The 12,864-nt window shown below is 39.0% G+C and overlaps 1 protein-coding gene across 1 annotated transcript in view; it reads left to right on the top strand.

Moving 5' to 3' along the window:
• LOC310939431 (ADAMTS-like protein 1) overlaps window positions 1-12,864 on the top strand; it is a gene marked incomplete at its 3' end in the record, with an annotated part of 97,757 nt that overhangs the window by 26,473 nt on the left and 58,420 nt on the right. The window contains exon 2 of the mRNA XM_083904186.1: window positions 10,261-10,377. Coding sequence (XP_083760312.1) covers window positions 10,261-10,377 — 117 coding nt within the window. The remainder of the gene's footprint in view (window positions 1-10,260; window positions 10,378-12,864) is intronic.

Genomic DNA, 12,864 nt, shown 5'->3' with positions numbered 1-12,864 from the left:
GTGACATTTTTAATTCAATGAGAAAGGACAAATCATTTTTCTTGGTGAGGCTCGGGCCCGAAATGGAGGGTGAAGAGAGAATTTGTGGTGCGCCACAGAAACCCTTACATAACTGTCGTCATCAATCATGTGGTGACAGTCACCTTTAAGTGTGAAATTAGCCTGGTGTTTTGAATCAGGCGTGCAGCAGCACACATGTACTCAACTGTGAACCCATTGGCCTGCGACATGTGGAACATTCTGTTGTGTGTGTGTGTGTGTGTGTGTGTGTGTGCCACCCAGCTGTCAATCCTTCTGCGCACTGATATGATGAAAGAGGACAGATGTTTGTGTGTGTGTGTTTGTGTATATTAACCCTTTAAAGTACGCACCAAGAAAAAAGCAAAGGAAAAAAGGATTTCTTTGCATTTTTTATTCACTTGATGATAACAATAACGACAATCAATATATATTTCAGATACAGTCCTCTACCAAACGGTTGAGATGTCTGTTCATAATAGACCTGGTTTCCATAATTCATAAATTGAATGAATGTATTTTCTTCATGTCATATTCAACAAATACTAAAACAAAAAATAATACGGGTCTTCTTTTTATTCTTTCGGCTTCTCCCTGTAGGGGTCACCACAGCGTATCATCTGCCTCCATCTTGCCCTATTCCTTGTGTCCTCCTCCTCAAAATAAATAAATAAATAACAAAATATGAATGATGTTATTAATATTGTCCGTTTATATCCATAAACTCAACTATAGGAGGATCGGGAGCTTTATTTGTCATTCAACATGTAAGGAACCTGAGGAACGAGCTATGGTAACCTAGGTCTTGGTCTCCAGTAATTACAATTTACTATTTAATTTTTATTTAATAACAAAATAAGCAAAATGCAACATACAAACAATAAATAAATAAAACCCACAAATCAATAGTTAACAGCAATATTCTAAAATGGTCTATTTTGCAAGATTAAATAGTTCTTCTAAAGTTTTTTGAGCCTCTTCAGTCTTCACTGATGCAAGTTAACATTTTACTTTTTTTACGTTTTTTTTTTTTTTTGCAACCACTGCTTGGTTATAGCTTTCGCAACTCCATAAATTCGTTTTGAATTTAGTCGAGGTGGACGGCCTCATGTTCACACTGTCGCTGTCACAAGCAGCTTTATTACTGATGGAGGTCATAACTACTCAACACCAGAGTCAGAGGCAGTTAATCGATCAGATTAATAAAAAACAACAACAACAAAAAAAACATTGAAGGAGAGCCGTTACACAGCTGTTGCAGACTCCTCTCTGTCCATATCTGATTGCTGGACTGATGCCTGTGTTGTGTTAATGTGATAATATGCAGCATTCACTCTCACTATGCAGTAGAGATAGTTTCCAGTGAGGCTCTTATGCTTGTTTACAGCATGTGTGAACGCCAGAATCACAGGCTCGGATATCGGAAAATGAAAAAAAAAAAGTATAATCTTATACACTGTAAATCCTGGTGTCATCCTGGTGTTAGTCCAATCTAACATTGGACTCATTGGACTTGCTCTTGCTTGTAAGCTGCACAATTTCTCTGAATGTTTTCCAATAACTTGAATACTAAAGAGAATTGTTCAAAAAAGCAACAGTTGATTAGTGACAAGTGAAATAAAAAATTTGAAAGGATATCGACTAATTATCATCAAAATCCCCCCAAAATATGGAGATATTATTTTTTATCTACCCTGGTTTTCCATTATCATCAGTGCAGTGGCTTTAGTATATGTTGTGTATTGGGGAAAATACTGTGCCGTTGCTGTTGGCTGAGTTGTCAGAAATCTTCTGCGGCCCTTATTTAAAAACCTCCACATTAAAAATAATAGTGGTTGTTACCTGAGCATGAGAAACCACACGATGACTGTTGCAGAGCTGAATGTTAGTGGTGAAGCTATTTTTCGAATTGAGACGTCTCTCTCTCTCTCTCTGCTGGCTATGGGATGGGATACAACAGCCTCTGGTGTGGATTTTACAGCTCTGCCTGGAGCTTGGACTGTGTGACAGGTGATGTTTACACCAGCACATAATTAGCCCCCTCTCAGAAGTAGACACTCCAGGATGAGCCTTTGCGACCTCACACATGGTCAGCAGGTGGACTAACCAGTCTGTCCGCTTAGCAGAAAATATGCTACGCGCTAATGTGACGCACTCTGACTGGTCGAGTGATCGTGTTGCATTCAGCTTGTGGTCAGCTGGCGTGTGCAGAAGTGTGATTTATTGTTAAGGTATACAGCCGTTGTGAGCATTACAGTATTTGATCTCTGTTTGTGTTGCAGGCTGATATTTTTTTGTGGTTTGGAGGGAACTCAGTCTGGTGACAACTCTGGTATAAAGTGATCGATGATGACTTCTTCAGATGTCTGTGTATCCTTGTGCCTCATTCAGAGAAGCCATACAAGAGGAGTGGTATTAGAACTCTCAACACTATAACTTGTGCGTAAAGGGATTACGGCAGCATTAAAAGCAGTTACCAGTTTAAAGGTCTCATATTATGCAAAATCAACATTTTTTATAGGAATTGTTGTCTCGCGGAGCTCCGCTTTGTCTATAAGAGTGCTGGGGAGGGCAACAGTTATCCGAAAAAGTCTGCGAAAAGTTCTATTCTTGGCTCCACAGTGCAGCACAGAGTCCTACACAAACTTCCACCCTCAGAGGATTTATCTGTCCAGTGGATACATATATTATTTATGTATATTATGGTTATTTATGACGCAATGTGCCTGCTAGAGACTGCAAATGATCACTTTTCCAAATGCTAACTGTTGTTAGCTCCCAGTAGCCTCTGTGGATGATGTCATATCCTGTCCCTTAAGTTTCATGTTACTTTTTTTTTTTTTAACGTGGACCTTTAAAATGGACCTAAAGAGATACTACTTAACCGAGTGTTCTGAACAGGGCTGTTTTGGCAAAGTGATTGAACTGTGGTGCTTCATCCTTATGGTATTTGGACCATAACATGTCACAGACATGTTCATTAGGACACCAGGGAATGAGGTTAACTTGGAGAAATAGGGTATAATATGGGACCTTTAATGATTTGGCTCTGTGGTTACCCTCAGGGGGGCACCATAGATCACATGGGGGGTTGTGCTGCTTGTGTGCTAAATTTAGAAAATCCAAATCACACACTATTATAATAATCAGAACAATAAACCCATGTTTTTGGTTCACCTTTAAATTTATGAAGCTATTTATTACCAACACCTCTGTGACCTCTGAACTTCTGTGACCATTAAGCAAATCTCAAAACTCACCAGGTCAGTTAGCGACAGTTTTTATCCATATACACGGTGAGAATAGGAACAAAAACCTACAACTGCTGTTTATTTTTGCATATAAACGTTCGTAATAATTCACTTTATTCTTTGTGTGTGTGTGTGTGTGTGCATGGACAGGGTTTCGGGTTGGGGGCATGGTTTGTCTTGGACAAAAAGCAATTTTCAAGGAAAAAAGGTTGGGAACCACTGTTGTGGCTGATCAGTGCTCAACATGAGCTGTTTTTAAAAGTTCAATTCAAACCACAGTAATGTGATATAAACTTTATTTTATAGTGCTAGTCATTATTCTTGGCTTTAGATGATCAATTCTTCAAAACTAAAACTGAAGAGAAAGTGCACAATCGACCAGAGAAGGGCTGCAACTAATGATTATTTCCATAATCAGTCAAGCTGTCAATCGATTAAGTGATTAGTTTAGATTAGTTTGGTTCACAAAATATTGTTTGGTGTTCCTCAAAACGAATCAGTTTTAGATGTATTGATTTCCCCCAAAAATGACTGTTGCAGCTTTTAAATCTAAGACGAAAAAGCAAAAAAGCTAAATATATGTGATATCTGTGAGGAAAATCAAATATAGATTTAGATGTTAGAGAAGGTAAAGACAGTTGTACAAGAAGGCAGGACACATCACAATGTATATTATAAAATATACATTTGAGAATAAAGTGTCAAGTGTGAGGGCACTTTATTATCATATTTTGATCAGTGTTTCTTTTTTAAGAAAAAAATCTGAATTTTTTTTGTAATAATTAAAATAACACTCAAACCGATTAATCAATTCTCAGAATAGTTGCTGATTATGTTGTATTTGATTGATTAGTTGTTGCAGCCCTAAAGCAGAAATACATCAGGAAAAAAAAAAAATTATATTTACATGTACACATTTATGTATGTGTGTCAGTATATTAAACATGCAGCTGTAATTTAAGAAGGAATTACTGACCTTTTAAAAAATAAAGACTTGAAAACTGCAAATTGTCATTTTCTAAAATACTAAATCAATCATTTTAAGATTCGTAAATGTATAGATTCACAAACAAATGTATGTATTCGACATATTCTCATGCATTGTCATGAAGGTCATCAGCCCACACTGGACAGCTCAGGTTGAACAGTTTGGATATAAAGTAAAGGTAAAGCTCACTAAATGGTTAATGTGATCAATATAGAAGTGTTTTTGCATCATTAGAAAGAGGTCAAGCATCATGACACACATTAATACATGGGAATAACTGAGTCTATAAGCACAATGGGATATGATCACAGTGCCAGGAAAAAAAAATGTTCACCTGTCAAAGGTAGATTTCCTCCTTTGTTCCCCCCTGAGGCTTTTCCTTGCACTCGTCATGAATTGAATCGACGGGAGGTGTCGAGGGCAGAAATGGAGACAAGTTGAGCTCTTTGCCACTCTTCTACTCATGCTCATGGGATAAAAGTGCTCGTGGGAGACGGGGATCAATAAATCAAGTTGAGAGAAACCTGGCAGAGAAGGCAGGGATATAGAGTACATCTTCAAAGGCTGCATGAAGAAGAACATAAAGGTAGCTCGATAATCCATCAGGAATCGGAGAACGCGATGAAAGTGGTATTTTCAGTTTTATTCCGTGTCCCACAGAGGTTAGACATGAACTGCAAGACCTGGAGTATAGGTGAATCCACCAAAGATTTGTATCGTATGGGCGTTTTTAACCCTGATTTTTGGGAGCACTTTTTGAAAACCGGTCCCAGTGTAGTAAATCCTCAAAATGCCACCCTACACTACTTTGGGAAAATGACAATATCATAGTCCCACCTCTCTTGCTTTCACTGTTGCTTAGCTTCATCGTCGTCGTCTTTGTCTTCTTGGTTTTGGAGATTGTTTGGTCTATTTCACTTTATGATAACTTTTTCTTATTTTCTTGCCTTTGTCGCCCTGAATTTCTTCATTCTGTCTCTGCCTCTGTGATTGTACACATTGTAATTTATACTAAAGATGTTTGTGCACAGCGCCTTCTTCTCTGGTTTTGGTGTCTTTGCAGCGCTACAGTGCCACATACCGGTCATTTTCCCATGTGGATAGGGTCTAATACTAGAGTCTCGTCTTCTGAATTTAGCTAAGATCCCATCATGGCCTGTATGATTTCTTTATCACTCATAAAACCCTAAACTGGCTTTAGTTTGTAATAAGAACATATTAAATATTAAAAAAGCACATCGTAATCCTGTGGTTCCAATATGGGAAACACAAAAATCCACCACTAGTCATGTAGGTGGCCAGTGATGGACATAACGGAAGTGAAGAAGCGAAAAATAAAGGCCACAATATTTCCTCCGTGAAATGTGTTCAGTGAAAACTCATGTAAATCCCCTTTGAAAGTGGATTAGCAAAAATGTATATTTCCTCTTAGGTTTCATTCTGACAGGAGCCAGTCCTGAAAAAAGAGGTGTCCTTATCTAAACACAGGACAGAATTTTATTCATCAAAGGCAGCGGTGCACGAAACGCAAGTAAAGGTAAAAGTCAATGGCTTTTCACAGTTTCCACCCAAACACTGAAAGCTGGCACCACATTATGGGAAACCTTAATTGTAATATCACACTGGATGTTATTACTGTTGATTAAGGCGCTTTTGAAGACCCAACTTGCCCCCGAGTTCACTTCCTCTTCTCCATGCTCTTTGAAATCTAACTCACCTCGGAGGTTAATGAGTCACCAAACTAGCTCCCCTGCTTTTTACCCTCTCCCTTGTCTTTTGTCAAACTGACACACTTACAGCCTCACTGACGCTGGATTTGGGCCACGTATGTGTACTTTCAGAGATGCCCAGGAGTGTGTCTTTTCTTAACCCCTGTCATTTTTATTTCAATTCATCTCAAACATTGCCTGAGTGAGTGTGTGCTTGTGTAAACTCAAATACACCGAAAACATCCGACACAGGAAAAGGCTCCATGTAGTGGAATGAAAAGAGCCCTTTTTCCCGCCTGTTTTTATTACGATTGAATTGAACATATGACTGCAATTTTAATAGTGTATTATTGCATCTCTGCATACCACTTTGCCTTTTAAAAATACTGCACCACTGATTTAAGACCAGTTTTTGTTTGTTTAAAAGCACAAAATGAATTTCCACTTGCTTCCATCCATATATTCATGTGGCCCGCCACTTTCAAAACACTTTTATTTTGAAATTCGGGGAACTATCATGAATATTGTTATTGCAAATATCATGCTGGGATATGGTGACACAATTTTGATCTATTGTTGCACATCCCTACTGAAGAGTGAAAGTCTTTTTTGTCACTTGGCCAGCCTAGATGCTCAGTTGCCCAGTTGAAGACACTGATGGGTGTATTTGCTGTAATGTGGGCATCAAATACAGTTGTCAGTGTTGCATAACTTTGCTTTTTTTGCCCTTTAATGTGCCTAAATGTCATAACATGTTGGACGGATACAGATTCCCTTTTTTTTTTAGTGGGGAGGCATGTTACAAGTAGGCCTACAACAATTACTGTACCTCCCTCCCTCCAACCAACCAATCGACAAACCAACAAATCTGTTGAAGACATTGTCATTTTGAGATTTGGGAAACACTGAAGATTTTCCATTATTTTCGAGCCCCGGTTGGACAAACCCATCTGCATGGAGTTTGCATGTTCTCCCCATGTGTGCATTGGTTTTCTCCAGGTTCTCCGGCTTCCTCCCACAGTCCAAAAACATGCAATATGGGGATTAGGTAAATTGGACACTCTAAATTGACCATCAATGTGAGAGTGAATGGTTGTTTGTCTGGTTATGTGTCCCTGTGATGGACTGGCAAACTGTCCAGGGTGTACCCCGCCTATCGCCCTATGTCAGCTGAGGAACAGCAGCCTTCTTGACCCTCCTGTGGAGGATAAAGTGGTAGAAAATGAATGGATGAATACATATTATAAATGGAATTAGGGCCACATCGTAGGGAAATGAATACATTGAAGTACTACATTAATTGAGAAAATATTTTACTAGGTTAACTGATAATACATTTGATCGTTAGTTGCAGCTTTTTAGCCATAAACATAATCCAGGCCGCATGTTTTGCAAATAAAGCGATGTTTACAGCATCCACTAGGTGCCAATGGTTTGATTGATTCTCCGTTTAGGACTCCATCACGACTGAGTTTCGCTGTCATGTAATCGGTCTGTATTTCACTCTGACTCCAGCATATTCCACGACTTTAAGGAAGATGGATGCAGGTTTCAAAATGACAAGAAAATTGCTGCCAGATCCGTCTGGTGTCAAGACACGAGAAGTGTGTGAGAAAATCATTTTTCGAGTGAAAAAGTGGGAAACCCGTTGAGAGCGACACAATCGGCTTGTTCATGTCAAAGGTGCCTCCGCTTTGCCTTGAGCAAGGACATCTGGTCACACCAATGGTTTTTAGTACGTCCTGTTCGGCTGACACACACACATTAGCACAACTCCTAATGTTCATATATATGTATGTGCTCGACTTGTGTTTGCTTTACCCCTGGATTGTGGGGTAATTTTCAGCATGGATGGCAGAGAGGACATGCCTCAGTGCAACACTGTCAGCAGAGACCTCATGCCGTGTTCATATTACCAAATAGCAGGCTGTATTTTGATAAAAATGTCTCTCATCAATTATTTGGCCTCTCATACGTCATGTGTTCAAGCATCAGGGGTATATACGTGTAATGTTTACTGTAGTCGAGAGGTCTGAGAAACTTGGTGTTGAAAATTTCCCAGTGTATTGCACTAGTTTCTAATATAGGTATATAATAAATCAATATTATACAAATAGTCAAATGTGAATCATTATTGTTTATTCTTTTTTAAAATACATTATAAATGTTGTAATTTGGAGGTAATACAATACCACAGTATTTGTAATGCAATTTCCAGCTTGGTAATAGTATAATAATAGTAATAGTACCGAGTAGTAGGGTATTAAGTAGATAACATTACAGTAATGCATTATTTTTATTACCTCGGTATTTTTAGTAAAATACAGGTAATAGCTTGGCAATGAGAATTACTGTGGGCTAATTACTGATAAACTCTTGGTGGTTACGGTCGTCTGCCGTCATTTGTAATTTAGGCGATATTGGCGTGACTGTGGTCGGAATTTAAGTAACCAAAAAATGTGCTGTTTGAAGAGGATGGTGCAACCAAACATGACTGTTCAGTGATTGGCTGTTTGACAGCCACTGCAGCGGCTCTGACCACTACATGTTGCAAGCATGGCAGCAACTTGTTTTTTTATTGATATCGCGGAAGTTTTCTATTGCGATACATATCGTTATCGTATTATCGCCCAGCCCCGAGCTGTATTTTTAATCTACTGGAATGTAAAGTGTGAGCAGATAAACAGAAATGCTGCATGTGGCCCAACAGCTGCAACATCTGCAGATACATACCATACAGAAATGTTCCTGGACATTATGATCTTTGTCATCCGAGGAGGCTTCTGCCCACATTTTTTTTTTAATTTTACTGCGGTGACTTATGTGTTGTTACAGATGCCTCCACAGCAGCGCAGTGCTGAGTGTAAGGCTTTAGACCAGATTTCATTTATCTTCTTTAAGAGTTCGCTTTGTGGGCTTTTCCCATAGAAAGTTGTATACGTTTTGCTATAGTTGGTTAGGAGGACTTTTGCAACCCTTTTTTTTTTTACAATGTGAATAACATCAAGTACCTCAAACCCACATCCCCTGCTCTGCTTCGCGCTCTGCCTTGGCACAGGCCCAGGAAGCAGTTGACCTGGGTCATTGCAGGGTGTTTATGACCCACAGGGAGCAGCTGAGGGCCTCTGCTCTGTGAATATGTGCATCCTCGAGAATGCGGGCCCCGCTGTGCTGCTAATGGGGCCTATCCGTCCTCACCCTCTGCTCATCTCCCCCAACAGGAGGGCTGCTGCGTCTTTTGCTATCACATGTCTCGAGCTGTGATTTCCTCCAGAGCCCTGAATGTTTCCCCTCATCTGCAGGGATGTGAGGTTAAGAGGACAACCCCCCCCCCCCAAAAAAAAAAGAAAAAGAAAAAGAAAAGATTGCAAATAGAAACAGAAGTTTGACTCCAGTTTACCTACATATCCTATTATTTCCATTACTCCAAAATTGTGCTAACATTTCTGTAAGACTATATCTACATATAGATATAGGTATATAGTCATATATCATGTTTATGCACCATGCAAATACATTGTGATACCAAACACTCATAAGTTGCTTCTCTGTTTTTTAATTTATATCAATAAAATAAATCAAATATATATAGTTATATCTGTACAAAACCATAATTAAGTGATTTTTCTCGGGAGCGAAACTGGATGGATGGATGAATGGATGGATGTAAGTTGATTCCAAAATGAGGAATGATTGTGTTACATAAACACAACTTAAAGGTGCATTATGTAATAAATCCAAATCAACTGGCCATAAAATCCTCCTAATATGTCACAGAGACTCAGGAATAATGTTCATATAACAAACTGAACTCAACAACAACAACAGTACAGACAAAATATTTGCATTAAAAAAATATTTTGCAGACTGCAAATCATGTTTATGTTTTGAAATCATGTTTTGGCATGTGGCGCCACCTACCGCTGTCTACCAGTCATTGCAGTCAGTAGAGTCTCAGCTGCCTGGCAAACACGGGTTGCCAGTTACGTCAGAAAACGAAACCTAAAAGACCTTGGTATTTTGAATTTGAATGTAGTAACTGTTTTTGGCCACATTCTTATATATGGCACCTTTAAACATAAGAATCTATTCTATAATCTATGTACATATTTGAATAATGGGTAAACATAAGGACGTACACCACAGCAATATATATATATATATATATATATATATATATATATATATATATATATATATATATATATATATATATATATATATATATATATATATATATATATGCGTAAGCTTCACCTGGCAATGAACCTCGTTCTGTATCCCAATTTCTCAGGTTGCTGTGTGGGCCAATGATGGCGACGCAGTGTTCATCAGAGAATTCACTCTGATTCGACGAGACCACCTCCCCGAAGAGCCTCTCCATGAAAGCAGCCAAAGGCCGGAGGACCCGGTAAGTGCTTGATTGATCCAAAAACCTTGACCTTATACAACTCTTACGCAACTCTTGCATCAATCTGCTTTTTAAATTCAAAACAACCATATGACTCTTCAGTAACAAGTGGATGATGACCGTGGGACATCGGGAGTGTAATCTGACTGTTGGCTTTACACTCACAGTAACACACGCACTCACATACAGTAAATGCTGCACGTTTGATGACGGTGGGGTAGGTTTTTGGCATCACATTACTCCCACTCTGTCGTCACCTTTGATGAGACGTGAGTCCAGGCCGTAGCATTTTTATTGAAGCAGATCTCTCACCCAGATGTTTTTGCTCTAATTGGGTGAGAAGGAGGTTTTCAGCTGCTCACCTGTTTCATTGTCCGTCTGTGATGCCTTTGCTCACTGCACAATTTTGAGAGGGAATCTGTGAAAATTGATCCAACGTGCTTGATCCTCACCGCTAATGAGAACGCAGTTTGAGGTGAATTGTAATGTTGGAGTGTTCTAATTGCACTGAAGGCGTTATGTGTTTCGAGTTCTTCACACGTACTGTATATATGGCCGCTTCCAAAAGGTGAATAATCATTCCCACATGTTTCACAGGCTTTTTACGCTTGAGTAAACGCCCCGTTTTACTTTAATATACATTTTATTCAGCCAGTCTCTACAGCCTTTGAACACTGATCAAATACAGTGACATTTCTTTAGAAATAACATTCGTTTTTTTTCCTCTACATCGGACTTTAAAGCAGGATCAAACACCTTCTTTTAGAGATTGTTTTTTTTCTTCCTAAGTGGTATTCATGTTAACTTTGCCCTGACCTCAGTTTCATAATGTATTGTATATTTGAAAGTATTCGTTGCTTTTAACTTGCTTTTTAAGACCCAATGGCAGAAAAAGAGACTGTGCGTGGTTGTAGGTTGCTCCAAGGCACCTGCAGTGCACATGTACTACTTGCACGTGTGGGTAAATATCTGTAGCCAACTTGTGTCCAGGGCCTGCGGTCATGATAATCTGTTCACGGAAAACCTAAACTTCTTTTGGAACTGTTGAAGAATTTGGAGACCTCTTTACTTTCAGCTTTAAATTGTGCTCCGCTTCACAGAGCATCGCAGTGGTTAACACTGGTGCCCCACAGCAAAGTGGTCACCTATAATCAAGGCTTTTTACTGTTTAGTTGGCAGGTTCTCGCCTGGTTCTCAGCTTCTTCACACTGTCTTCAACCATGCAGACTGAGGATAACTAAAGACTGGATAGGTGTGATTGTTTGTTGTTATTTGGCTTCATTAGTATGTGCCATGATTGGTTCGTGGGCAATAACACGGTCCTCCTTCCCCAGCACCCTTCAGAGTGTCACAGGTGAATTGGTCTATCCGTAAGGAAAGTGTTTTTCCTGGCAGCATAAACACAAGCTCCTTCAAAGGAATAAAGCTGTCTTATACAGCTCAGTCCTTACATACCTTTCTAAATTCATCCATGTTTATTTTGTGATGGCAGGCATGTACCGTCATGCTTCGAGAATGTCAGCATTCATAAACAAATATTAAGTACATTTATTGGATTGGGAAGTTCCTGAATCAAAATGTGAAGGGGGTCTGATGGTTGAACTGTTGTTTCTTTCCACCCCACTGTAACAAGACTGAATGAATAAGACTGTCTAGATAAACAGAAAAGCTGCTCATATATATACTTGGCCTTGAAATGAAATTTTTCCTCCATGTTAGTTTGAACTTCCGCAAAGAGTAAACTGTAACTCAGCAAAAACGTGCAAAGTATATGTACTTGGATTATCCCAGATGTTTTCAGCGATTCTTTCAAACTAATTTGTTGATGCTTCGTTAATTCTGACTGAATCTTGCAGTCTCGTTAGAATGAATTAAAGGTGCCATATGTAAGAGTGTGGCCAAAAACGGTTACAACATTCAAATTCAAAATACCAAGGTCTTTTAGGTTTCGTTTTCTGACGTAACTGGCAACCCGTGGTTGCACAGCAGCTAAGACTCTACTGACTGCAATGATTGGTAGATGGCGGTAGGTGGCGCCACATGCCAAAACATGATTTCAAAACATAAACCTGATTTGCAGTCTGCAAAATATTTTTTTTTATTTAAATATTTTGGCTGTACTGTTGTTGTTGAGTTCAGTTTGTTATATGAACATTATTCCTGAGTCTCTGTGACATATTAGGAGGATTTATGGCCAGTTGCTTTAGATTTATTACATAATGCACCTTTAAGTTAATATTTTGGTTTGTGAAGCTGTAATTGTTTAGCTCTGGAAATGTTAAACTTTGAAGAATAAAGTGGCACTTGAAACTCGATCTCTGGAGAAATTTCAGTTCCAAAGGCGACACGCAGGTGGCAGCTGCTTCACAACCTCGGGCTGATTGCGAGAGAACGAGAGAGAGAGAAAAAAAGACACTTCTGATCTTTGTCAGCCTGTGAAATGGAGACAGATAGAAGAGAGAAGCAGAACTTTTAGACAAAAGAATA

This window comes from Microchirus variegatus (assembly GCF_963457635.1).
Source record: "Microchirus variegatus genome assembly, chromosome: 2".
NCBI lineage: Eukaryota > Metazoa > Chordata > Actinopteri > Pleuronectiformes > Soleidae > Microchirus > Microchirus variegatus.
This window is presented reverse-complemented; position numbering and strand designations above follow the sequence as displayed.